General features: G+C 36.5%; 1 protein-coding gene across 3 annotated transcripts in view; it reads left to right on the top strand.

Moving 5' to 3' along the window:
- Positions 1-25018, top strand: part of LOC120428320 (stathmin) — a 110582-nt gene that overhangs the window by 81809 nt on the left and 3755 nt on the right. For 2 of the 3 annotated variants that reach the window (XM_039593317.2, XM_039593316.2), the window contains exons 3-5: positions 13782-14137; positions 17406-17555; positions 18463-18618. In XM_039593317.2, the coding sequence (XP_039449251.1) occupies positions 13782-14137; positions 17406-17555; positions 18463-18618 (662 nt within the window). The remainder of the gene's footprint in view (positions 1-13781; positions 14138-17405; positions 17556-18462; positions 18619-25018) is intronic. The other variant, XM_039593318.2, reaches the window with a different exon arrangement.

The following is a 25018-nucleotide window of genomic DNA, read 5'->3' as shown; positions in this document are numbered from 1 at the left end:
TCTAATACCTAACCTCCAAAACACAAACCAATACCACGCTTCAGTTCATCGAATTTTCATGACTATCGCACCAGACGACCAAAAACACTTTGAAAGTTCTATGGGGCTGGCTCCCAAAACCGCAAAACCGAAAACCCCAACCGCAACTCCGGCAGCAATAATAATGGTTCACCGGCAATTTGAGGTTAAAGCGCGCGCCAGTGACAGCTGTCTGCCACGTGTCATCCGATATTACAAACCTAGAGCGCGTGCCAGCCTACTCCTTTCTTTTGCGTTGATTTTCTAAGAAATTTGCCATTGTTATCCGAGCATTCGTTGGTGAAGGTTGTCTGAATCAACATGACTCGTCGCGTCCCGGCGCAAAACGCCGGCAATATTGCCCTACCTGCGGCTCAAGCAGGCAAAAAAGTGGGAATTTCCAAAAGGAAGGTTGAGGCCTCAACTGATGGCCAAAAACCGGGAATTTCCAAAAGGAAGGTGCTTTTGGAAGTGACATCGAACAGCAAAAAGACGAAAAAGAGCGACGGTACTGTACCGATGGATGAGGAGGAGGAGAACTCTTCATCGCACGAGGAGCAGCTTTTGAAGAACAACAAGTTCGCTGGACTGCCTGACGAGGACCAGGTAGCGGAAGCAAAGGAGAATGAAGTGAAACAGCGAAAGGAGAAACTGCCTCCTTTTTATGTGAGGCAATCAGCAGCAACGATCGACTTTCGTGCGGGGCTTGTTGAACTCATCAAGTCTGGGAAAGTCCAAGGCAACATTCGTCTGTGTCAGGACGGATTTAAGGTGCTGGTGCAATCCAGGCAGCACTATCAACTGGTCAAGGATTACTTGACCGAAAACGAGGCGGAGTACTTTACCCATGATGTCGTCATGGATAAGCCGTACAAAATCGTCGTCAGAGGTCTGTACGACATGCCAGTGGAGGAATTAGCTGCCGAGCTAAAAGTTTTGAAACTGGATGTGTTGGCCGTGCACAAAATGAGCCGACGCAACAAAGACATCAAGTACCGTGACCAGCTCTACCTGCTGCATTTGGCTAAGGGATCGACGACGCTTCCTGAGCTGAAGGCAATCCGAGCGGTTTTCAACATTATCGTGTCGTGGGAGCGATACCGACCAGTGCATCGTGACGTCACACAATGCTTCAACTGCCTGGGCTTCGGGCACGGAGGTAAGAACTGCCACCTGAAGCGTCGTTGCGCCAAATGTGGTACTGATGCGCACATCACGTCCCAGTGCATCCAAGATTCGCTGGTGAAGTGCCTCAACTGCAACGGTGAGCATTCGTCAACCGACCGAAAGTGCCCCAAGAGAGCTGAGTTCGTGAAAATTCGGCAGCAAGCATCGACGAAGAATCAGCCTCAGCGTCGTAGAACTCCTCCAGCCCTGGTGGAGCAAAATTTTCCACCTCTTCAACCGCGACGCCAGGTCCCGAACTTGGCACCGTTACCGTTGGATCCCAGGAAGAGAGCTGAGATGAATCATCCACGGCCGGGTTCCAGCCAGGAGCCGAGACCGCCACCACCGGGCTTCAGCCAGGAGCCAAGACCAACACAAGAACCAGCAGTTGAGGAAAATGGTAATGATCTTTACACCTCAACCGAACTCCTCAATATTTTCAAACAGATGTCCGCTGCACTGCGTGGATGCAAAACCAAGACCCAGCAGATTGAAGTGCTGACCTCGTTCGTCATCCAGTATGGATCGTAGGTCCCTCAAGCTGCTGAATTGGAACGCTTGCTCCATTAGGAGGAAGAACTTAGAGCTGGTGGATTTTCTTCGCGAGAAGGAGATCGACGTAGCTGCCATCACGGAAACTCATCTGAAGCCCGGTGAAAAAGTTTATCTGCAAAACTACAAGATTGCGACGCAGCTCGACAGGACCACGTCTGGAGGAGGAGGTGTGCTTGTCGCTGTTCATCGTGATCTCAAGCCACGCCGGCTGCCACACTTTAAGCTGGACATCATCGAGGCCGTTGGAGTGGAAATTCCCACTTCGGTTGGCCCAGTACTCTTCATTGCTGCATACTGCCCACGTCAGGTGAATGCCAGAGATGGTTCAGCAGCAAAACTGAAGGGCGATATCCAGAAGCTGACACGGCGGAGCGCAAAGTACATCATCGCTGGTGACCTCAACGCGAAGCATGAAGTTTGGGGCAACAGCAGGAGGAATCGGAACGGAGTGATTCTGCACAACGATCTGCAAAACGGATACTACAACGTTGTGAGTCCGGATCGTCCAACGAGGGTGGCTCGGTCTGGGAATCACTCAATCATCGACTTCTTCATTACCAATATGGCTGAGAACGTGGCTCATCCTGAGGTGTTTGAAGAGTTGAGTTCTGATCACTATCCGGTGGTTGTGGAGGTTGGAGCTTCCGTTACTCCGCAGCGGCAACCAACCCGGAAAGATTACCACAACGTTGACTGGCAGCAGTTTCAGCAAGTGGTCGACAGCAACATCGACTATGATCAACAGCCGGAAACTTCTGCTGATATTGATCGTTCGCTGGAGGTGATCCAGCAGGCTATCAACCAAGCAGAGGCTGCCAACGTTCGGGAGGTTCCTGTTAATTTTAAGGTAACTGATATTGACGTAGATACTAAACACTTGATTAGACTTAGGAATGTTTATAGGAGACAATATCAACGGACTGGGGACTATGACAAAAAGATTTCAGTTAACAATTTGAACAAAATCATACAAGACCGACTTGACAATATTAGAAATCAAGAATTTTCAAAACATGTAAGCCAGCTTGGGAATTATTCAAAACCATTTTGGAAACTTTCAAAAGTTCTTAAAAACAAACCAAAGCCTATTCCTCCTCTTATTGTTGAGGATTCTCCTTTGATTACATCCGAGGAAAAGGCAAATGCACTTGGGCTTCATTTTGTTAGTTCACATAATCTTGGCGCTTCCATGACCAGCCGTAAAGAAACATCAGTTGCCAATAGTATTTCAACAATCAATGACTCTACCTTTGAATTTCCTGCAGATTCCCATGTTTCTGGTGAGGAAGTCAAAGTTGCAGTTAAACAAATGAAAAATATGAAAGCTCCTGGCTTTGATAACATTTTTAATCTAGTGTTAAAAAAACAGAGTGATCAGTTCTTTCAACATCTAGCCAATATTTTCAATAAATGTTTGCAACTTGGTTACTTCCCCACCAATTGGAAGCTGGGCAAAGTCATACCAATTTTGAAGCCTCAAAAAGATCCAACATCGCCAACAAGTTATCGTCCCATTAGTCTTTTGAGTAGTCTGTCCAAACTCTTTGAGAAGGTCATCTATTCAAGGCTTTTGGATTTTACCAACGATAATAATATAATTTTGAATGAGCAGTTTGGCTTCCGAAAGGGGCATAATACTGCTCATCAGCTTACGAGAGTAACTAAAATCATCAAGCAGAACAAGCTTGAGTCTAAATCAACTGCTATGGCTTTGTTGGATGTTGAGAAGGCTTTTGACAATGTTTGGCATGATGGTTTGATACATAAACTGTATTTATACGGTTTTCCAATGTATCTTATCAAAATTATCCAGCACTATCTTTCGGAGAGATCGTTCAGGGTTTTTCTGAATGGGATTGCTTCTGGATTATTCAACATTGATGCTGGGGTTCCCCAAGGAAGTATTCTTGGCCCACTTCTGTACAATATTTTTACATCTGATTTGCCTACTCTTCCTGGTAATGGTGTGTTGTCACTTTTTGCTGATGACACTGCCGTTATTTATAAGGGTAAAATAACCAGATATTTAGTCGGCCGTCTTCAGAAGGGTCTTGACGTTCTTTCCGAATACTTTGGCGACTGGAAAATTCGCATAAATGCAGCCAAAACTCAAACCATCATTTTTCCACTTTCCAAATCGGCCCGATTTGTCCCAAAGGATGATGTTTTGATTAAAATGAATGATGTTTCAATACCCTGGTCAAAGGAAGTTGTATATTTAGGTCTCATACTTGACTCGAAACTATTGTTTCGACAGCATGTAGATAAAATATTGAACAAGTGCAGCATTCTCATCAGGTGTTTGTATCCTTTAATTAACAGAAAATCAAAGTTATCTTTGAAAAATAAGCTAGCAGTTTACAAACAAATAATTTACCCCGTTATTGAGTATGCAGTACCTGTTTGGGAGTGTTGCGCTAGAACTCATAAATTGAAGCTCCAGCGTGTCCAAAACAAGGTACTCAAAATGGTTTTGAATGTTCCTGGCTGGACTAGATCAAGTGAGGTTCATGAATTAGCAGAAGTAAAAATGTTGGATCAGAAGATTCAAGAAAAATGTTTGAAATTCAGGGAAAAATGTGCTATATCTGAATACCCCTTGATTCAAGGATTGGTTTAGTTTATGGTAAGATTAAGTTAGTTTTAGGTTAGGTTATGTTTTCTTAATTTTTTTTTTCTTCATTGTACCTAGTGTTACAAAAATGATAAATCATATACTTTTAAAGTTATGAATATGAACAGTGTTTAAATCACGAAAAGCAAACTAAAGCTGAAGAGCCACAGCTGACCACTTATTATGTAAACCAAATGTAATTATTATAAGAAAGATTCAATAAAGTATATTTAATTCAAAAAAAAAAAAAAAAAAGAAATTTGCCAGCCTTCAACGGCGACAACCGAAAACACTTTCAAAACTTCTTCTTTTATCGGTGGGGCGAATATTTGGGGTTGTGCGTCAGTTGTTGAGGTTCTTCCAAGGAATGCCAAAAATCATCACTTTACCCTTAGAAAAAGTACACTTCCCGATACCGTAAACTGGCGGGGCGGCCTGGCTCCGTAAATTCACTGATTCTCAATCGTGTGTCTGGGGGCTGATTGAATTGAAAATACAAGGGGGAGGGAAAGTTGGGTTGATTATGATATGGTGGATTTTGCGAAAGGGGAAGTGCATGTAGAACGCATGTTTTCGACCTGCCTCCTTGTTTCAAGTTTTCCCCCATTTGCAATGAAGCCTGTTTGGTGTGTTCCCGTTTCGAACTTTGGAAACAGACGTCATGTTTGTCACACGCTGAATGTTGCGAAATGTTCTGGGAGGGTAACTTGTACTGTATGTTTTGAAACTGGTGTGCTATTTCACATGGGTAAATGTGGGGGTTGACACTATGCTATGATTGATTAAAGAATAGTAGGCCATATTTTCTTTTGCATAAAACATAAAATGAATCGACCAGAAAATGTAGAGGTTGTACAGGCAAAAATAGGATAATGGCCGAATTTTGTGCAAAATACACACAAGTTTATAAACAGCCTGAAGGGTTCAAGCAAAGAGTAACTCAAAGAGAACAGTTCAAAGAAAAGCCAAAAAAAAGTCAAAGCTAGTCAGTTACCTCGATCGTTGAATGCTGACTAAGCGCCTTCTGTCATGACCTTCATGACGAAGAGGCCGTCGGTGAACGCACACGAAGTTAAAACGAACGAAAGCCGACCCCGACACTCAAGCAGCCGCGCAACACGAAGGCACATACCTTGCCGCATTCTTTTTCTTTTTCTTTCTTATTTCTTCTGTTCTTGCCTGTACGGTGCTGCCTGGTGACAGCAATCATTTGAATGCAGTCATGGGGAAGGTGTACAGAATTTCGATAGAACTCAAGCGAACGAGCTCTGCGCGTATAGGAGAGCTGGCGAAAGTAAAATGAGCTTGACTTCGCGTCGCACTTATGAAACTAAAGCAGAATAACGTCATGATTTGAAATCCGGACACTTAGTAGCATAACATTTTTGTTATAGCTGGCAAAAAATCATGTAATAAGTTGGAAATGTAGAAATTTCATCAGGATGTACACAGAAAAAAAATAATGTAAATTTGGAAGCTGTAATTTTGGAAGGTTGAATATTACCTATTTTATGATGTAATTTTACCTCAATTTAGACTGAAAATGTGACATTACACCAGAAAAGTGGTAAAATTACACATTTCCAGAGGTAAAATTACAACTTTTTCTAACATAAAAGATGTACACAGTAAAAAAAATCTGTGTAAAATCGCATGCAAAAGCATGCACATCACCTTTGTGAGCAAAAGCATGTAATATTGTATGCGAAAAAGTGTACATAAAAAGCATGTACAAAAGAAAAATAAATAAATTTTGTACCCCACAAAAATAACATCAATCTGTTGAGAGTTATATCCAGATTACCAAGTCCGCGCCCCAACCATCTCGGCTATCTCGCCGCTGTGAAGTTAGCTGGATCAACACCGATGTAGCTGTATGTTCCCCATACATCGTATGCAGCTAATTCAGTATACGACGTACGGAAAACCTACTGCTACATCGGCATTGGACACATCATTTACAAGACGGTGAGATAGCCGAGACGGTTGGGGCGCGGACTTGGTAATCGGGATATGACTCTCAACAGATTGATGTTATTTTTGGGGTGTGCAACATTAATTTATTTTTCTTTTGTACATGCTTATTATGTACACGTTTTCGCATACAATATTACATGCTTTTGCTCACAAAGGTGATGTGCATGCTTTTGCATGCGATTTTACCATCGGATTTTTTGCTGTGTACCCCTTCCCAGATGTAATATTACCATGATTTTTTTTTCTGTGTAGTATAAACAGTCAGTTTAAAGAAAATGCATGCAAAATATGTCTTTACTAACAATTTTTCATCAGAATTTTAAAATTAAAATGACTTGTTGTGCTTCAAATCCCGGACACTGATAAAAGCTGATTCGAATTCCGGACACTCGATTTTGCTTATGAATCGCACAAATTTGGACTGAAATGTTAGTGAAAGGCATTCTTTAGGTCTGAAATAAGCTGTTAACATCAAAACAATCGATAGTTTATATAAAAATTTGCTAGAATTTAAGAAAATCGAAACCATAAATCTCTGCTTTGTCTTGCCGGTGCTTCGAACGCCTATGAAATATTTCAAGTGAAATGTTTCGCATAGAGGGTGACGATTCTCGAGATTTTCAATTTCCCGGGAATCGAGAGTTGAATTTTGTAATTTCCCGGGAATTCCCGGGACCCGGGAGTTTTTTTTAAACTATGCCAATAGTGCCAATCATTTATAAAGAAAAGTAATTAATGTGTTTCTTTTCAATGAATTTAGATACAATTAATTTATACTTTTTCAATAAAACGTTAATTACTAGCCTCGTTATTATCGGGAACTGTCTACCTTTAATTTTTTTCTGAATCTGCAAATACAAGATCGCTTCTTGATTTTTTTTTGGACTCATAATTGTAGTTTAAAATGTTTACGAATCTTAATTCGTACTAAGTGATTTTTCAAAAGTTGCACAAACTTGTTTATAGATTTTTGTGATGTAAAAAAAAGCTAATATATAATTTCCCAGTATCGGGATTTTTGCAATATGATAAATAACGACTCAAAACAACAATTTAAAATTTTTTTTTTTTCCTTTTTAATGCCAACTGTAAATATTAATTGACGAAATAGTTATTAGGAAAATCCATATGTTCAAATCTTTATAAAGATTGCCAGAGTTTTTTTGTTTAATTAAAAATGAGGTTGATGCGAAACACAAAACAACTTATTGACATCGAAAAAGAAAAAAAAACCTTAGCATTACCAAAAAAAAACTAGATTAAGAGGATTGCTATGCTCGAGAGAGGATATGTAAATTATACTTATCTTGAAAAGGCTTTTCCTCTTTGAAATAATAATTAGAAACAATAACTGCTAAGTACCCAAGTAACCACGGGACACTAAAAAGTAACATTATATCAACTCTATATCGGTATATAAAATAAGCCATTTACGGTAACATAACTCTATATTCCCTTTTAAAGTGGGATAAAAGCTAAAAGTGGCGACTTTCAGAGGTGATATACAGTAACCCTGGAAAATGTTGATATAGAGTAACACTACACTAAAGAAAAACAACAAATACTACTTTACCGACACTTTGGCCGTGGAATCAAAAAGCTTTTCAACGTCGCTCTCTTTTTTTTTATTCTCTTTCTCTTTTACTTGAAGGAGCTTTCTCAGCTTGTTTGGATAATTTTTTGATGCAATGCCCCACTTTAAAGAATCGAACCTAGATGTTATTGTTGAATGTTCCCTGCTGATTTCACGCGCCGATCATCTCTCCTGTCGAGGAGTATGCTTCAGGAGAAGATTTTAATCGATATGTTTCTCACGTACAACAAAAGTAGTTCAATTTGTAGTTTTTGTGTAGTCTTGTTTAGCTGATCTTCTGATACCATCATGCACAATGTGTGGCTTTCTGTGCATCTTTATCTTTTTCGCGATATATAAAACACTAAATAGTTAACAACAAAATCTTCGTTTATTTTTCCTCACTCACGATTATATGAACTGCAAAATTTAGATGCCCTTTTTGCTGGCCACTAACTTTTCCTTCAAGTCTTTAAAGTGTCCTCCGCTGCCGGCGAGGTTCTTCCGCTGACTGAGCTGCCGCGCAAGCAAATTACCCGTCCCGGAGGAAAACAAACTCTTGCTCCGGCCTACGACGGGTGAGTTTAGTGTACTATTTGCGGCACTGGTCAGCAACGATGGTTGTTCCGGGTCCACAGCCGCCACAGTTTGAACCGATTCTTCCGGTACGGTTGGTGCTCGCGAACGCAATCTTCCATTTAAATTCCTTCAAATGAACACCCAGATCCTGCAGAATGATAAACATAACTGATAACTTTCGAAATAGTCCCAAATAATCCAAATTTACCTACCGAAAAGCCGCACGGAACAATTTTCCGTAATGTTTACATTTTATGATCGAATGCTTTACGACATTAATTGCTACTACTAAAGTGGATTTAGTGGTTTGAAACATTAAAAGAAATGTCAAAGTTTCAAAGCATTTTCAGAAGTTGATTTAGTGTTATGGCACATTAAAGGCTTACTCTATAGAGACATTAAATCATACCATTAATGCTTTGAAGCATTATTGTGCTTAATGTTTTGAAGCTCTAATAGGAAGTTCTAAATGTAATTATACAGTTAGCAATAATGCTTCATGCTATAAATGTTTCGAAACATTTTCAAAGACTATATAAAGTGACATAGCATCGAACATGTTTATTTAGAGTGAATTTAGAGTTTTGATCTAGTGCTTGTGGTTACTTGGGTATGCTTAAGTTAAAATTTAAACTTTCTGAATAAGAAGATTAGAGATGCATTGGTTTATTCAAACTTGAACACCGAATATTAAATTTAACATCCAATGACAAAAACAATTTCGAATTAGTTGATTAGCTTATTAGTTTATATAATTTTGCTTCGATATTCATAAGCTTAAAATTTCCCGGGAGTCTCGACCAAATTTCCCGGGAATCGAGAGGTCCAAAAATGGTCGATTTCCCGGGAATTCCCGCTCGTCACCCTCTAGTTTCGCATTTCGCAACTTATAATTTTACTGTATTTGATTGTTTTGGCATTAACTACAGCGTTCAATCAAACTTAAAATGAAAGTTGATGTTGGAATTCATCAAATAACACAGTTTTAACATTCATAATGCGAACTTATATCCAAATAATTGATAAAACAAGATGAAGTGTCCGGGTTTCGAAGCGTCCGGGAATTTGAATCATGACGTTATCAAAGTCAGGTTGACGAAGTAAGCCCTATTAACTCGCGATTGATTCGATTTTCAATGTTAAAAAATTAACTTTTGTGAAATTTTCTACTCTTATCAATTAATAAAATTTCGTAATTATAAAATCAGCATTATTTTTTAAAGAACTCAAAAAAATCTTTGGACTTTTCAAAATGCTGTAATTTTTAAAATTTCAAATCTTTTGTATTGGAAAGAAACCTTCACCATTTTTTTTACATTAGAGATCGATCCAATAGTTTAGAGAACTGTACCTCAGCAACCAGCAGTTCGATCAACAAAATAATAAGATGTACATGTAAAGAACGAGGGGATAATCCTCACGAAAAGAAACGTGAGGAAAGTGCTATTTTGCGAGAGTATAGTCCTCTAGCGTGTTCATTCGTTCATTGGAACAGTTCATCCTATTGAGTGGCTTATATGGACAAATGACCGCCACTTAGTCACCGAACCATGATGGCCGTTTTGGAAATTTTCTCACCTTTTCAACAATATTTTAAACAGGGATGCTTTTCCTGCTTGAGTTGGTATTTCATAAATGCTAGAAATTCAACATGTTTAAAACTACTTTTGATTGCAAATTTTATTTTGCATTTGAAAATGATTTTTGAAATTTTGTTTCACAATATCTTTGATTTTTACAATAAATTTCTTTTAAAAAATAATCTGTTCTTTGGCACCAGATTTTTCACCATCCTAAACTCCAAAAATGCCTTTCACAGTTCCCTAAAATACGGCAAAAAAAACGAAAATAAAAAATACGTATTCCGGGAATTCAATCCAAAATGTTAATCGGGAATAAAATCCGTTTTGAGTCGGAGGTTTTCAAAAACACGCAAAATGCATAAAAAAATATGATTGTACCTTTCCTATAAAAAATACTCTAGATATGTGCATAAAATTCAAGTAGTATGGCTGGTGGCTAGATACCTAATGAACTCCAATACTGGCTTCATATCTACAGTTTTTTTAATAGCTCTTATAAACATATGAAAGACAATAATTTAAAGGACCTATTCTAAAAAAAAACTCTAGATATGTGGTGCGATGGCAGAAGTAATTTGCTCTTTGGAATATTTATATGATCCTCGTATGGAAAACTAATGATCGCATGACTGATTTTGAAATAGGGAATGCATGGAACAAGTTTCATCCATATCAAAAATACAAAATTAAAAATCTCGAAAAAAAACTTACGAAAATCTATAATGCTTTTTTTTCCTACCCAAAATATTACTTCAGAATGGCACAGCTTCGCAAATTCGCATTGTGGCTTCCACCACAATTCACGCACTTTTCCGTGACTTGTTTTCAGTCTCGTCAGCCCTGCTTGAGTACTACATACAATCATTAATATTGACAAGAAAAGTACATGGGACTTGCTGCGTAAGTGTTGGATTAGAATATATTAATTTAAATATTCGAGAAATATTGGGGAGTAAAAACATGCATAACCACAAGATCATTCAGTTTGTTGCGATGAAATTCCAGCAACCTCATCCTTGCTTATGGTCCAAATCAAACTTGCCTGTACCATTTTCTCAGCTTCTAGCACACAACGACTCTTGACCTGCCAGTATGTGCCAGAAGTCCATTATTGCTCCCGCGGGGACGTTTATAACAATTTACCACCGTATGAACCGGATAGAGCTTGTATTGTCACTGATGGCTCTGGTAGTCCACTTTTGTTCCACATATAGTTGGGTTAGTTTCCTCCGAGTCCGAGTAACACTTTCGCCATCAGCCAGTAAGACTAAGGCAATAAACGACCACAATCCTCCGGACGGGCGTTTTATCCTATCACTTTAAATAGTGGCCACAGGACATACACAACAATCGGCCGGCAAGGATGGCCATAAAGCAATTTACCGATTTGTACCCGACGTCCGTTTTCCGCACGTTTGTGGCTTAATATTTTATAAAATGTAATTTATCCTTGATCCGATAAACGCAACCTTTAATAGAGGGGGAGGGGCGGGGAGTAGCTCCCAAGTGGCCGGAACGTGGAAAGTTGGGGGTTTTTATTTTTTGGGACGGTTCCAGGTGAGCTAAGCGAAAATTTTACGGCCTCCGAACCCGGGCTTGGGTGGGGACCAGACAAAATCCGGTCGTAAAAATTATTTGACAGCATCCGTATGCGTCCGCCGAGCTCGCCGTAATGCCATAACACGGACTACAGTTCCTTTGGCAACGGTCCCCGGGACACGGCTGGCCCCAAAACGGTAAGAAGGTGGGCTTATTTCTTTCTCGGTGCGATTCTCTTCGTTTGGACTTCATTAAGGGACGGAGCATCTTCTTTTGTGTGATTTATTCCAAAGGAGCGGAGCCAGACAGCCAAGGCACGACGTTGTATAGTTAGGGCTAGTGATTTTTCGCGATTTCACGGAAGCCGCGTAATCCGTGAAATTTGCCCTTGGCCGTGAAATCTGATCAACACCGTGAAATGCCACAAAATTGGTAAAATCTCTTGAAAAATTGCTCCTCAGTGTTTAAAAATTTGATTTTTAAATTGAAACAAACCACAAGTAGAGCATTTTGGCAGCAGTTGTTAAGATAAATAAAAAAATATTGCATGTTCAATTTAGATCTCATTTTTTTGAAGATATTGATCATTGATCAAATATCTCTATCGAAATGCTGATTTTCTCATGAAAATTACCACTAAATAGTTTAAGCTATTTTATTTTTAAATCTCTGTTAAATTTAGTAAAATAATGATAAATAAGTTTCATTGTATAACGTAAGTAAGAATTCCAAATGTTTTCAATATTTTAGGTAGAAATAAAGTTTTTAATAAAATTTTAAAATATAATACACGTTGATAAAAATTGCATTTTTAAAGTTTTTAAATTTAAATTTATATTTTTTTTGTTATTAACAAATGCTGCAAAACTGTTATAAATGGAGCTTTGCCTAAACTTATTCGAAATAATCAAATATTATAATTCTACTTTGGTGAATTAAGAATGGTTTTTGTTTGGAGACACTTTAGCTAATTATTTTGATGATAAAATTTTATAATCTTTCAGATGAAAAACTGGACAACTCATAAAACAAAATTGCCAGGAATATTTTGTGTCAGGGATTAATATTTAGATCTTTTTTTAAATATTGTTAATTCTCAAAGTATTTTTCCTCTACACAATAATAACATATTTTTGCATTTATTTCAAGCAGATTTTCGAGTACCGTGAAATTGCCGTGAAATTCCAATGTTTTGTAATTGGCATGCCGCGAAATTTCAATTTTTGAGCCGTGAAAAATCACTAGCCCTATGTATAGTGTACCGAGCCGAAATTATTCATGGCGCTAAATTAAAGTCTGATCTGGCACGAGAGCTCAGGACTGCTGAACTAAAGCTCTTGGGTCGGACTTGGGGTTTTTGCATACAAATGATGATTTAGGAAACTATACGTAAAAGTTCAATCTTCAGCTTTTGCTTTGCTTTTTTCAACTGTAGGGAAGATACATTGTTGTGTTAGCTGCTCAGATTTGTTGGAAGTTCACCTATGATAAGTTTCGTTTACATTATTTTTTAACTTTTTGCTATAGTTCAGGAAAACAAGTAAAATAATTTTGACTTCTTTGAGAATGTTACTTTCATTTAAAAAAATAATGGAAAGAAAAGTTCACAAAAGAATGTCTCAACTGAATTTATATTAACATAACAAATATTTCAGGAGAGCACAGGGGCATCGATTTTATTCTTTTTTGTCAATCTCAAAAAAATATACGGATTAATGAATTATGACAATTGTCATTTAGAAGTATTTTATGGGCATACCAACCTTGTCTTCTTCAAGACTAATTACTAAAAAAGGGCTCGGTATTATTTTTAGAACCTCAATAAAAACAACCGAAGGAAAATTGTTTGCAGATTATCGTCCGTTTACGCAAACATAAATAACAGATTAGCTCACTCAATCGGCAAACTTTTTCGAACTACGGATAGGCCATCATATCATAACGTTTATTTTTAGCAAACTAAATTGGTTCTTTTCGTGTACACGGGGGTACACTTTCTATGCGTATCAAATTTCGTCCCTTTTTCGCTTGGCTTGGGGTTCGGTTCAAATATTTGTCAAGTCGCATGAACAAGACCCCACCAGTTCGTGAATAACGCAAATCGAAGCATTACCCCTCCCAAGGTCAACCCCTCTAATATACCCTTTCTTTGCTTCCATCTCTCTCCCCTCTTTAGCGACCGAAATCCGGTGCCAGGAAAAGTCCAAGGGTGGCCTCTGCTACGAGGTGATCCTGGCCGAGCCGACCATCAACGTGACGCTGCCGAAGCTGCCGCCGACGCCCGGCAAGCCGATGTCCGCCGAGGAGATCGAGGAGAAGCTGAAGGCGGCCGAGGAGCGGCGCCTCTCGCTCGAGGCCAAAAAGATGGCCGACTGGTCCGCCAAGATGGCCAAGATCGAGGAAGCCACGCGCAAGAAGGACGAGCTGGACAAGGAGTTCAAGACGCACTCGAAGGTGGTGCTCGAGCAGAAGATGGAACAGTACGAGGAGAAGCGGGAAGCGCAAATTAGCGAGATCAAGGAGAAGCTAAAGGTAAGGTTGGTGGGAGACTTTTGAAATTGTCTGGGCAATTTTTTTCTGGTTACGGTAAAAGTTTGTATTTTTACCAACAGTTTGGGATATTTTTTACTTATTTTGTTCAGCTTTGATAAAATATTGTGACATTTGTTCTCAGTTTCCCAGATTTTATTCCAAATAAAGTATTTTTTGTCACATTTTTTCAAACAAAAAAAAATCAAAATATGTAAGAATTCCTGAAGGCTTATGTTTAATGTTGACTTTTTATTTTTTATGACTTTAAAAATGGTGGATTTGTCATGTGTTATGCAGCTATACAGATAGCGATTGAATAAAAAAATATTATAAAACATAAATTTAAATTGGATGGAATATTTTTAAGCAATATGGATATTCTACATTATTTGGGACATAAGTGATACTATAAAAAAATAATTTTACGATATATATAGCCAACTATAATATTTCTAACTTACGTGAAATTTTCGGAGGATTCCGAATCCTACAAAATTGAGACCAAAAAGTGCCGCTATGGCGGCCTACAGGGCAAAAACTAATGTTGTAAAAAGTTTGTTATAGAAATATCAAAAACTATGAGAAAACTTGGCCTAAAAGTTAATACCGTAGGCTTTTTGTCCATGAAATTTCCTAGCTTTTAACCTATAGGAGTATGGATGTTGGAGGCTGTTTCAAAAAGATATTAAGGTTATAAAAAATCCATTTTTAACAGTAATTTGCAAAAGCTATGAGAAAAAGTCAAACCAATCTTGGATGTCTATGGAATATTTTGAAGTTCTTCAGAAGACCTTTCGAATGCATCTAAGAGAGTTGGAATTGATGAAGTTCGACGAAAATTCGAGCAAAGCAAAATTTAAAATGACGTTTTGACCGGGTCGGGACCAAAAAGCCTACGTGTGAAAATATGTTTATCGGATTCTACGTAACATATCAAAAAATTGGCGATGTCGACCCGTAGATTTCCGAGATATGATTTTTTCGAAAATGAAAACTGAGTTTTTCAACGCGCCACGCGCAAAAACAGGAAAATTACGAAAATGAGAAAAAGTCAACTTCTTTCACTAAAATCGTGATAACTTCAAAATTAATCAAAATTTTCGTAATTGAAAGACGCAACTTTTGATACCCAAACATCATCGTTTTCTAAATAAGAGCTGTGTTCAAATAAAATTACATAATTCAGAGTGGCCACTCAAGTCGGAAATCGGAATGGTCGGGAAAAAGTCGGGAATTTGCCAAAATCCGCGAAATATCGGGAAAAAGTCAAGAATTTGTGATTTTTTTGTCAAAATGTCGGAAACTGTCGGGAATTAAAAAGCATACTTATTTAAAAAATATTTTCCAACTTTTGAATAATTTCTAATAAATATTAGATGATTATGATGGCATTTTCAAAGTATTTTTTATGTATCAAAAGATTTTATTTATCAAACAAATGGTACCATCTTACTTTATCCAAAAACAAAGCTAATGAAAAATATAAACGAAAATAAAGCTTATTTTCAAAGGTGCTAATGATTGTGTTTGATTTTATCACATTGCATAAATATTTTGAAAGCAATATTTGGAAATATTTTTTGTGTTATTTAAACATTGAGCTAAATTTATTGAGTAATTTTTCCAAACATTTGATTCCATTAAACATTTTTGGAGTATGGGTAAATTACTACCGTCAACTGGGGCGAATTGGGACAACAATTTTAACCATGTTAGATTGTGCTCTATTTTGATTTTTCTTGCTGGTTTCGGATAGAACAGACTCAGTCCAACAAAATGTTTACATCCATATCCAAATTTAAAACCTTTAAGTGATCTAATTACTGCTGTCCCTACTCAGACTGTAGTCCCGATTCACCCCAGATGAAAACTTAAATATCGATTAAAATTAAAAAAAAAAGTTCTTAATAAAAAAAGCATATCGATAATACGAAAAATATTGGAATTGCAAAAAAAATAATCAAAGTATTTTTTCCTTCAAAAAAAATTAAACATTTAAATACTGACAACTCGATAAATCAATACAATCCAGACTCGATTATCCGAAGCTATGATTATCCGATGTTTCGATAATCCGAAGGTTTGTATGGGACTCGGATAATCGAACCATGAACAAAACATTTATTTCCTGTTTTTTTTTTTTTTTTTTTTTTTTTTAATAAAATTTGGATGGTGGATTGCCTATTAAATTAAAAAGTGCATTTTTTTATTTCGTCACCGCCATTTTGGCCACCATTTTGGATTTAAAAATTCAAAATCACTTTAGAGTAGCTTAGGGGTCATAATTAAGCTCGACAATCAAAACTAAGACAACGAAACAAATCTTTGTTTTGTGATTCGATTATCCGAAGTGAAATTTTGCCAAGGTCTTCGGATAATCGAGTCTGGGCTGTATTTGAAATATTAAATATAAAAATTTACAAACTTGTCAAACCATTTTTACAAAAGAATTCCTAGATATTTTATTTTTGAAAAAAAAAAAACAACTGTAATCGTCTTCGAAAAGCACTTTGATGAAAACATATTAAATTAAATATAAATTTTGAAATTCAATTTTCCTTACATTTTTGCCATCCTTTTTTTTTCATTTCCAGTTAAAATCAGGTATCAAAATCTTGGCAATTTGGCAATTTTAAAAATAAACATTGCAAAGGTTATTTTTCAGACCGATTATTTTTGTTTTTACTCTCTATCAAAATAATATGTGCTTCAATTTTAGAAGTATTTGTTTAAGGAATTTATTGTTAAGTTTCTAGCAAAGCAATCCACTTTAACGACCCCCGGGTCTTTTGTGGGCTCTGTTGTAAGTTTCTGCTCATATCTAGGCGTCCGAAGGTTACGTGTGGTGAGTCACCCAAAATGTTTCTATTTTTACTAAAATGTTTAATCTTGTTGTTTGATTTTTCATTTGATTTTTATAAAGAGTTTTTGGTTCGAATATTGTTATTATTCATTAGATAAGAAATATCTAATATTTAGGAATTTACAAAAGTCGAGAAAAGTCGGGATTTTGAAAATGGGATTTGAGTGGTCATCCTGTATATTGAATATAACCTGATTGAAATATTTATAAAAGAAATAGATATTAGAGAAATTCCTACATCATGTTCAAGTTCTTGTAGTTTTACTCGAAAATAAAAAATCTATCATAATTAATTATTTTAAAAGAACTACTTTTCCTGTAATTTAATTTTTCACTTTCAAATTTTCAACATTATCAATTTCATCATGACACTAACTGGCTCACCTCCCCTCACCCTCTTTCCAGATGCACGCGGCCGAAATCGAAAAGACGCGGCACAGCCTCGAGCACACCAAGTCGGAGGAACTGCAGAAGCAGCTGGAGGAGAAGCTGCGAACCGCGGCCACGTTGCGGGACGACAAGATCAAGAAGATTCTGGACCGATTAAAGGAGCATGTAAGTTACGACTAAAGAGAGACCTTCGCAAGCAAAAAAAAAAAATTCGAATTTTCTTTCTTTCACTCTGAGTACCTCCACCACCGGCAGGGGAGAGCAAAACAGCGCGGTTTAGTCATCACGAAATGGTCATTCCTTCACCGGGAAACGTGTGTCATTATTATTATTCTGCCATCTAACCTGCTCCTATGTATTACGGGGGGAGTACATTAGGAAGCGATTGTTTGCTCATTTTGGGGCTCGTTTCGTGACGGCACTCACGCTCGCCGCCTCCCCACATGCCAAAGTCAAAGCTTAGGAAAGCACATTTTGATGTTGCGCCATATAAATGCTGCTACTTGGTTCGTTCGTTTAGTGTAGGATTATTTCGGTTTATTAGTTGTGCGTCGTCGTTGTCGTCGTCTGTGTTTATTTGGTTAATTTTACCGTGCACCTTCGTTTTCTTATCGATTTCCGTTTTTCTTTTTTCTTTCCATGTTTGTTCCTTCGTCACGAAAAATCACACCTCGTTCCATCATCAACACCACCACGAAAATGACATCCTACACGACACGTGCATTAATTCTGTATCGCCACAACATCCATCATCACATTGTCACTCCGTCGTGCCTACCATCGTGTCCTGGTGGGATTTGGACCATAATCATCGTCATCAACAACCGCCATCATCATCCACTGCTGATCACATAAAACACACAAACACACGTACTCACTGGCCTGTATCATATCGAATTGGCAAACTGGCTGCGTCCATTACACTAATTGACGCCAATGCCACCCAATAATGCTGCGGTCGGTCGGGATATCGATTGCATTGGGTTTGGCCTTTTGCCGCTGCCGTTGACCAAAAACCGAAAATCTCATGCCCATCCTCATCTGTGCACATCACCATCATCATCCCATCCAGAACACGGACAAGCTGAACGAGGTGCGAGCCACCGTCGATCTGCTCGAGTCGCAAAAGTCCGAGGAGAAGACCCGCATTATCGAGAACAAACTGTCCACCGCCGAGCAGAACCGCGAGAAGGAGCTCCAGAAGAAGCTGGAAACGCTCCGCAAACACGTAGGGTTTTTTCCGGTTTATTTTATTTGTTTCTCGTTTAATTTATGTTGAGACCAGCTCCCTCAAAACTGCAGGCTTTTTCATTGTGTGTGACGCCACCAAATACATTTCTGTTGCGTGTGTTTTTTTCTGAGTTTGAGCTTTTCGTTGTGTGTTTGAAATTTATTTGACGCACTTTTATGCTAAAAACATTATTCAAAGTAACACACAAAAATCGATGTTTTTTTTTCAATTCTCAATATTAATGGAAAAAGCTTAATGAAGGTCCTATCAGCAATCACAACCTAATAAATAAACAAATTGTTCGCTCTACAGCATTGCCTTGGCGTTCTCGATTGCGAGATTCCTACTCGAAACTAGGTGTCCGAAGGCTTGATTATTGAGGCAATTGCAAACCTTTTTTTACACCTAAGCTTCCATCCACTCTGGGATTCGAACTGACGACCTTGGGATTGTTAGTCCAACTGCGTACCAGCGACTCCACCGAGGCTGGACCCAGGGAGATGGCAACTATGCTTACCCCTACATCACTGGTCCATTAGGGTCACTTATTTCTAGTATTTTTTGTTGTTTTAATACTAAACGACTTTTGTTTTTTGAGTAGTACCAAATTCACTATGTATTAGTAAATTGACGATACCCGATCTAAAAATGACAGATACTGCAAAAACCGAATATGTTCTATTTTTTTTACGCTATTTTGAAAAAAATGAATGAATATATAAAATAAAACTTTTTAAATTCGCATTCGCATTCGCATTCGCATGGAGATGGTGATCTTAGCGGGTTGCAGACTGGATTTCGTCATGTATGTGTGATAATCGTCCAGCTCAGGTTGCTTAGAAATTGATTAGAGGGAATTAAAACCAATTCTACCAGAACAGGACAGGTAGCACCATGAGAGCCATCCATTGCCGGCCGCTCCCATCTCCACCATTCACCGGGAGAGGAATAAGGATTAGGAGCACGGGAAGTGTTGATGCTGAATTTACTTAGAAAAAGGTAGCGAAACCGCAGGCTCTTTTTCCCAACCTTATTGTGGAACTCGATCAAACTGACCATTTGATCAAATTTAATTGAATTTAAACAACAAGGATGCGTAAATGTCGCGTGGAGTTGGTAGTTGTGATGGGTAAAGGTCTGGGATTCGCACTAAGCAAGCGATACGACCATTGGCATAAATGAAGTTAACTGTTAGATTTTTATTCTCAAGGCAAGCAATCGGATGCTGCTGTTGAGACCATTCCCGTTTAGATTAAATAAAGTTTATTATTTTAACAGGATTGAAAATTTATTCTCAAAGCAAGCAGTTGGATGCTGCTGCTGAGAAAGTGTTATTATTATTTCAGTGTATTTTATATTTTAATCCCGACGCGAACATTTGTTTGAGATCCAATCTTAGACAGTCGGCTGTGGAAAGAAAAGATCCATGCGCCTAAATTTCAATCATCATTTATTCCAGTGCGATTCATTCTTACGTTTACGGAAGCGATGAAGTTATGAATAAAAAAAAACTTTTTAAATTGATTGTAAACTATTAAAAAAAAATTGCCTTACACTTTTTAATGCATTTGTAATCAAATAATCTTTTAACAGTTTTTGAATGTTGGGATTACGCAATCACTTTTGTTTCTAGCAAAAAATGAAATTTTCGTCAATGCTTAGAAATTTTGGAAACTTATGGTTGCAATACAACTAGACTGGACAATGCATTTTAAAACACTTTTTTCATTTAAATTGGGAAACCGTGGCCTGTATTTTATTGTTTTACTTTTAGGGACTACCTGTTTGGAAAAAATTGTACACGGATTTCTTTTTCATAAACTTTTGGGGACAATAAAACCGCAAAGTATAAACAATAATTTTGCCGCCAAGTTATGATGTTTTGAATAAAGGTTTTTTTTTTCAATCATAGAAATTCGACTTGAAAATTTTAAAATAATGTAAAATCAAATTTGCAATCGAAAAGTCCATTCCCGAAAATAGTAGTTTATGCAACAAGTTGCAAAAAGAGGATTTTTTCAGCACGAGTCGTACATTTATCCAACGAGGTTCACCGAGTTGGATAAATACGAAGAGTGCTGAAAAATCAAGTTTTGCAATGAGTTCCATACAACATTTTTTTGCAATTCCGTCGTGAAACTATTTACTTTTCCTGTCATTCTTGAACGACGAAATAGCCTACTTTTCTGTACCAAAAATAACAGAATCGAATAGCAACACTTTTCAAAATAAATGCTGAAAAGTTCTACTTTTCAGCACTCAAATGGGTGCTGAAAAGTTCAACTTTTCAGCACTTGTTTCGAAAAGTAACACTTTTCAACATTTTTTTGATTTAAACGATTTATTGACAAAATACATGAAAATTTGACTTTAAATTTCACTCATTGGGTGTTTTTTGGAATTGCAAAAAATGTTGTATGGAACTCGTTGCAAAAAGAGAATTTTTTCAGCACTCTTCGTATTTATCCAACTCGGTGAACCTCGTTGGATAAATGTACGACTCGTGCTGAAAAAATCCTCTTTTTGCAACTTGTTGCATAAACTACTATTTTGCAATTCCAAAAAACACACACTGAGTGAAATTTTAAGTCAAATTTTCATGTATTTTGTCAATAAATCGTTTAAATCAATTTTTTTTGAAAAGTGTTACTTTTCGAAACAAGTGCTGAAAAGTTCAACTTTTCAGCACCCATTTGAGTGCTGAAAAGTAGAACTTTTCAGCATTTATTTTGAAAAGTGTTGCTATTCGATTCTGTTATTTTTGGTACAGAAAAGTAGGCTATTTCGTCGTTCAAGAATGACAGGAAAAGTGAGTAGTTTCACGATGGAATTGCAAAAATAATAATTTCGAATGGTTGAGAAAACTTACAATAAAACTGCATTTTTGATCTCTTCGAAAAAAATATAATATTGAACACTTGACCTTTTTGAAATATTAGTCTTCATTCCAAAATTTTGTTTGACACTTTGTTAAACTCGCAAACCTGTTTGTGGCAAACTCGCAAATAAAGCAAAATGTATGTAGTCTGTCGTTTCTGCAAACAACTGCAGTCAAACAAACAAAGTAGGCAAACTGTCAAAAAGTGTCTTATACTTCAATTTTCTTGTTTTTTTTCTTTTATTCATTGTACTTACTTAGGCCGATGTAAATATTTAAAAAAGTTTTTGTCCCTCGGCCCTGGCCGAGGTCAAGGGGGGGGGGGGGGGGGCAAAAAAATAAAAAATATAAAAATTTAAATAACAAGCCATAGTCTTCACATTTAAATGAAAAAATGTGTTTTAAAATGCATTTTACACTAGTTCAGTTGTTTTGCAATCATTAGTTTTCAAAAAATCTAAGATTTTGCATCGAAAATTTTCAAAAAATCTTAAGATTTTTTAATAAACCCAAACATGCTAAAAATGATTTTAAACACAGGAGAATGTATTTTAATTTGATTTCAGCTGGTTGCACTTGAATTTTCATTGAAATTTTGAAGTTTATTGTAAAAATATTTTTTTTGCCCCCTGATTTTTCGGGGCAATTTTGAAGGGGGGGGGGAGGGGGGGGGGCAAATACATTTAAAAATATGTGTACCAGCCTTATCAACCAGACGACCAATCTTCAATGTCTCTTAGGCAATTTTATTGTAAATTTTACAACTTTTCGGAAAAAAAATATATTTTAAGATACTAGGTATTAAAAAAAATCGACAAACTGAAATTTTTCAGTAAAATTCAAACTTTAAGCAGTTCTATCATAAAAACTAGTGCCGTCCATCCCGGGAATTCCCGGGACAAAATTCCCGGGATTTTCCAAAAACCGGGAATTCCCGAATCCCGGGATTTTTCATAATTTGTCCCGGGAATTCCCGAAATAAAAAAAAAACAAACTCTGGTCTGGAAATTAAGATTTAGTTGTGGAAATAGATGAACATTTGAAAACTTAGAAATCAATAAGAATTTTCAAGAATAAAAAAATTGTATTCGGCACATTTGGCTTTAATTTGACGCATAGAGGAAAATTGTTAAAATTTTAGGGAACAGATGCGCAAAATACCTAGCGCTTTAAATATTTTCAATTTTATTTTATATATTTTTATAAGACTGGATACTACATTTACGTATATTTATGATTTAAAATTTGGAAAAAAAATATCATATTAAATTATTTTTAATTAAACATCGGCAACTGGGGCAAATCAGGATAAATGTAACGAATTAGGACAGCTATTTAAGCAAAAAAAAATGCATATTTCTTAATGTTGTTGTTGTTTATTTCATTTAAGTGACTTTAACCTAGAGAGGTCATTCGTCACTTATATTTTTTAATGACTTCGGTTAAAACAGGAGCAGAACAAAACAATTAGTATACCGATTTCCAAATGTATAACTCCAAAATTTCTTGTATCTATTCAGACTGTAGTCCTGATTCTCCCCAGTTGCGTAACTTAAAGATAAATTGTAAAATATGATTTATATAAAACATGGTCGGAATTCAAATCTTACCATAAATTTCACATTAACAGGTATCATTTTATTTGATTTGATTTTCAAATCTGTTATTTTTGGTAGTTATAAGTAGGCTGTTTCGTTTCTCCAGAAGGACAGAAAAAGTTGTCAGTTGTTAATATTTTTTGAATTGGCTCAAACTTTTCGGCTTTCCGTATGACCAAAGAAGCCATTTTGTGTCTTTGTTTACCCAATCAAGGCTCCATACAGTTTTGGCAGCTTTGATATGGGATTTTCTGATCGGTTTGGTGTCTTCGGCAAAATTGGTACACGGAAAAATGCCGATTTTGAAAAAATATTTTTTTCACAAAAAAAAAACTATTTCCCAAAATCCATGTTTTAATTATTTTTGATTTTTTATATGCAATCATATACAGCCACAACTTTTGAGCCACAGAATAGCATGGACAAAAAATGTACCACCAAATAGCGATATTTTTTGAAAAATTGAAATTTAACTCGAAAAAATTCTATGAAATTCAGTTTTTTATTGTAAAATCATTTCTGTAAGTTTTTTAATAGTTTTTTCTTACTCTTGCTAGTGCCTTAGTTAAAGAAATAATTGTTCCTAAATGGATTATGATGCAACACACAGCTGTAAGGAACTCCAAAACTCTGTTATGCACTTCAAAATAACTCATTGTATCTTGATTATTCACAAATAAAACCGAATTGAATTGAATTGAATTGAATTATTGTAAAATCATATTTGCAATCGAAAAGTACTTTAAATTTTTTTTTTGGTAAAGTGCACCGTTTTTAATAGGGCGTCCAATTTTCCCGGGTTTTGTTTTTCCCGGGAAACGGGAAAAATATTTTTTAAATCCCGGAAATTCCCGGGATCCCGGAAAATTTTTGAGACAGTAATAAAATAAATGTTTTCATTATATTTGATGTTTTCAAGCTTAACATCATAGAATTAGCCCAATAATATTCATTTCTGATAATCTACACATCAATCTGAACAAGAAAGACAGTTTTAAAATTGCTTAGAAGAAATTAAACACGGTGTTTTTATTCTTTGTTGTGCTTTGGATTTTAAATGTACGACAATTTCTAATTCCAAAGTGATTAAAATGAAATAAATCTTTTAAAAATATATTTTTTGTTTGTTTAATGACATGACTAAAAAACCTTCAAAAATTTCTTTGAAAATTTCTGAAAAAAAGAAGCGACAACAAATAAAATGAGACCTGTTAATGTGAAATTTATGGTAAGTTTTGAATTAATACCAGTGCCAAAAAGTTTAACTTTTCAAGACATGTATCGAAAAGCAACATTTTTCAATATTGTTTTGTTTTGAACGGTGAATTTACTTAACACATGAATGTTTGACATAAAATTCCATTAAAAAAGCATTGTTCGGAATTGCAAAAAATGTTGTAAGCAACAAGTTGCAAAGCTTGATTTTTTCAGCACTCGTCGTATTTATCTAATTCTGTAAACCTCGTTAGATAAATGTACGACTCGTGCTGAAAAAAATCTTGTTTTCGCAACTTGTTGCATAAACTACTATTTCGGTTTTGGCGAAGAATTGCTTAGGTGACCTTGAACAGCCATGCCTTGATTGACAACAATTAACGTGAGGGTTAATAATCGCTCTACAACTATGTACAGTCGACTCTCTGGTTGTCAATATCCAAGGGACCGTCGAGGAAGAGAATCATCAGTTTACAGAACGATGCAAAATGAAGACTCGATTGAAAATATTGTTTTCTTGATACCCAGCTATGGGAGAGAATCATGGCAATGTCCAACAAACAAAAACAAACTAATGTCAAACACCCTTCAAAGCTTTGTTTCGCAAAGAAAAATGTCTATGCAAGCCATGAGAAAGTGAAATTATTGACAACTGGAAGAGATTTTTAAAGCAAAAAGAATCCAAGGGACCGTCGAGGAAAAGATC

The sequence above is a fragment of the Culex pipiens genome, chromosome 2 (assembly GCF_016801865.2).
Source record: "Culex pipiens pallens isolate TS chromosome 2, TS_CPP_V2, whole genome shotgun sequence".
Lineage (NCBI taxonomy): Eukaryota > Metazoa > Arthropoda > Insecta > Diptera > Culicidae > Culex > Culex pipiens.
The sequence above is the reverse complement of the archived record's forward strand: the minus strand, read 5'-3'. Positions and strand labels throughout refer to the sequence as shown.